The sequence below is a fragment of the Sinocyclocheilus rhinocerous genome, unplaced genomic scaffold (assembly GCF_001515625.1).
Source record: "Sinocyclocheilus rhinocerous isolate Xijiao unplaced genomic scaffold, SAMN03320098_v1.1 scaffold3470, whole genome shotgun sequence".
In the NCBI taxonomy this organism is placed as follows: domain Eukaryota; kingdom Metazoa; phylum Chordata; class Actinopteri; order Cypriniformes; family Cyprinidae; genus Sinocyclocheilus; species Sinocyclocheilus rhinocerous.
Window position 1 is genome coordinate 156,731 of NW_015655997.1, and position 3,329 is coordinate 160,059.

The 3,329-nt window shown below is 34.9% G+C and overlaps 1 protein-coding gene across 3 annotated transcripts in view; it reads right to left on the bottom strand.

Moving 5' to 3' along the window:
• Positions 1–622: 622 nt before the first annotated feature.
• LOC107719092 (protein FAM49A) overlaps positions 623–3,329 on the bottom strand; it is a 34,222-nt gene continuing 31,515 nt past the window's right edge. For all 3 annotated transcript variants that reach the window (XM_016526416.1, XM_016526418.1, XM_016526417.1), the window contains 4 exons: positions 2,186–2,265; positions 1,557–1,683; positions 1,384–1,454; positions 623–1,293 (listed from right to left, as the gene is read on the bottom strand). In XM_016526416.1, the coding sequence (XP_016381902.1) occupies positions 1,230–1,293; positions 1,384–1,454; positions 1,557–1,683; positions 2,186–2,265 (342 nt within the window). In that variant the 3' untranslated portion in view covers positions 623–1,229. The remainder of the gene's footprint in view (positions 1,294–1,383; positions 1,455–1,556; positions 1,684–2,185; positions 2,266–3,329) is intronic.

Consider the following 3,329-nt stretch of genomic DNA (forward strand, 5'->3'; position numbering starts at 1 on the left):
ATTGCAGTTAATACAGTTGAACTACTATTTTAAATTGAGACCTCACCGCATTTTGGTTCTCTAGGCAAATACACTACCTTTCAAAAAGCTGTAAGTTTGGTAATTTTTTTAAAATGTTTTTGAAAGTCTCTTATGCTCCCCAAAGCTGCATTTGTTTGATCAAAAATACAGTTAAAACTGTAATATTGTGACATATTACAATTTAAAATAACTGTTTTCTATTACAATATAGTTTCAAATGTTATTTATTCCTGTAATGTCAAAGCTGAATTTTCAGCAGCCATTAGTTCAGTCTTCAGTGTCGCATGATCCTTCAGAAATCAGCTTAATATTCTTGTGGAAACCGTGATATATATTTTTTTCCGTATTCTCTGATAAATAGAATGTTCAGAAGAACAACATTCTTTTGAAAATGACTTTTTACTGCCTTTACGGATCAATTAATCAATTTAGATTAACTTTTAAATTAAAGTAGTTATTTCTTTAAAAAATAAAATAAATAAAATAAATCTTACTAAATGATATGTATTTTTGTACAATAGAGACTGAAGGTATAAAAACCCACACTTTGCTAACCTTACCTGAAATATTACTGTAGGACTTCTTGGAGAAATCAAAGATATAATCAAAATGGCAATTTTATTTCAGATTTTAAAGCTGTATTGACGAGTATCGAATGTGTTAGAAACAAAGAGGCACAAAGACATGAAGAACACGCATAACATAATAACAAAAAAGCTGATATCTCCACCTCTAGCAAAACCACAGATTTTTTTGAAAGAATAGAAAAAGGAAAAAAATTGTTACATCACATTATGGCATGTCTTTTCTCATCATTACCTTATTACAAAATACAAAAACACAACCATCCTAACACACTTTACTCATTCAATATTGACTACACTTCAGCCAATAGGATTTCACTGTAACTCAACCAATGCATCAGCCCTTTTGGTTAACATGATCATGGTTATTCATTTGAAAACAAAACTGCTAATGATTTTTTTTTTCTTGAATTTTTTCATAAGGCTGCTTGGTTTTTACTAATTTGTGCTTCTGTCGACAGTATAGGCAATTTGTTTAGAATAAAAGTCTGCTTTCCTTACATTGCAGTAACTTGGAGGGAATGATTATGTAAATACGCCCAAGTATTAACATTAAGTCCTTAAATAAATGTAAACATATACATCTTTTGAGGTCAGAATATTGACCCGCTTCACTTAAAACCATTACTGGAGCATTGTTCTGATATTTTTTGGAGTGGACTCATCATTCAGGTGTTTTGTGGTGAACCTTTGGAGGAAAACAGAAATATTAAATGATTTATGAAACTCATTACACAATCTATAGCATCTTTTTTTAAGAACAGGATGGGAAACTTACTTGAGGGCATTAAGGAGACCTTCAACATTATCTGCTGGCTGATCTTTTAAGACTTTAATGCATCCTTTCATCTAGAGAAAGTGTGTACATCACATTACATGGGGAAAAAATCATTTTAAACTCAGTCAAAAAAAGTTTTGGTTGATTGAGAAAATACGAGAATGTAGCCTTACATCAATTTTTGAGGATTTGTTGAAGGCACCGTTTGGATGCACATGGTCATAGAGGATAATAACCCCCACCATCACCCTCATACAAAACAGAAGTGTCTCATCACTGTTGAATCGACTTGTGTATTCTCTGTTAGCAGTGGAAAAAGATTGAGCATAATGCCACAAAGTTACACTTCAATACAGGCACTCCACACCTTTTGACAAATTCATTTCCATGATTTTTCCAGTCATCAATAATTAGTCGATAAAAAGCATACTTGACTGTTAAACAATTAGTGTACAAATGTCTCCAGTGAGTCAAAAACATTCAGAAATTTCGGTTAGTTTAGCCCCCATGAGGAAGACCCATGACCCATAGGAAACCGTTATTACGCAAAGACTCACACGAGTGGTTTCTTTCAGCAGACAGACTGATGTTATCAGCCAGTTATTACTGTACACAAGAATGCCCAAATAGCAATGTCTAGCCATTGAAATATTTGAGCATTTTTAAATTAAACTACAATATTTCAGAGAAGATTTCCCATGATTGTTTTTAAGGCATCTGTTAAAGCATATATGAAATGATATGTTAATTAAAGCAGTAATAAAAAAATAAATAAAAAAAAGGAAACAGGCTGAGTACTTACGGTGTCTCAAGCATGACCTTGCATACACTTGCCATAGTGCTCAGGCAGTCTGTGGTGTTCTCAAGAGGTAATGTCTTATTCTAAAATTAAAGGAAGAAATCACCTGAAAATTACAATGCATGTACAGTTTATTGATTATTATACACTAGCATTCAAAAGTTTGGGATTGGTAAAATTTAGGGATGCTCCGATAAGGATTTTTGCAGCCGATACTGAGTACCGATTTCTTGTCATGGTGATCGGCCGATACCGATGCCGATTCTGATGCTTCAAGCTTTATATAGACGGTTTCATCGGGCACACGCACCTTGCCCGAAGTTAACTTCCGGTCTGTGTTTGTTTATCAGTCTGGCTGTGGTGCTGGCTACAAACACAGTTAAAGTTAAGGTGATGAGTAGACTGAAGTTGGGCTCAGGTGGTTGTGCTGTGGGATGCGTTTCCCATACATTTATTTATTTGTGGCGCTCGCCACAATATCAAAACGGACTGATTTTCCAAAAGGCTTCCTTGAATAAACATGAGCACGTACTGCACGTTTAAAAATCAAAACGAGGTGCGGGTGTTTTTATATCACTGTATTTCTGAAGGAAGACTATCTTTAGAAAAAATTTGATGTCATTTTCATTTCATTTTTCATGTTATATGCCTGATAAAGCAGCGTATGTGTGCTCAGCGCTGCTTTGTGTACAGCTGTTACTGGGGAAATCTCTGTTTCTCCCGCTTTAAAGCACCTCCTGCTGGCAGAGAATGAATATGCATTTTCATCTTATTTACGCAGCAAACATATTTAGCTTTTCCTATATCCACGGCGCTGCGGATAATCCACGGGTCGGGTAATAAAAAATGCATTCTGATTATTTGCCGGTGGGTTGCGGGTGGATGAAATAAATCATAAATCATAAATGATGCAAATAACTACATTTTTTTCATGAGGCAGACGATTTCGTGTGTGTGTTGGTTCGCCTGATCGGGAAGTTGCAGTGACAGAAACGGTGACATTCCAGATAAAGTTTGAAAGGAGTAAAGCCTTTGTTAATGCTATTGAGTAGGCTAATATGGCCAAAGAAGATATTTTGTTTTATAAATAAATGTTCATTTAAAAGCAGCCCACGATCAGCGTGTTATGTTACCGTTATCCCTTACG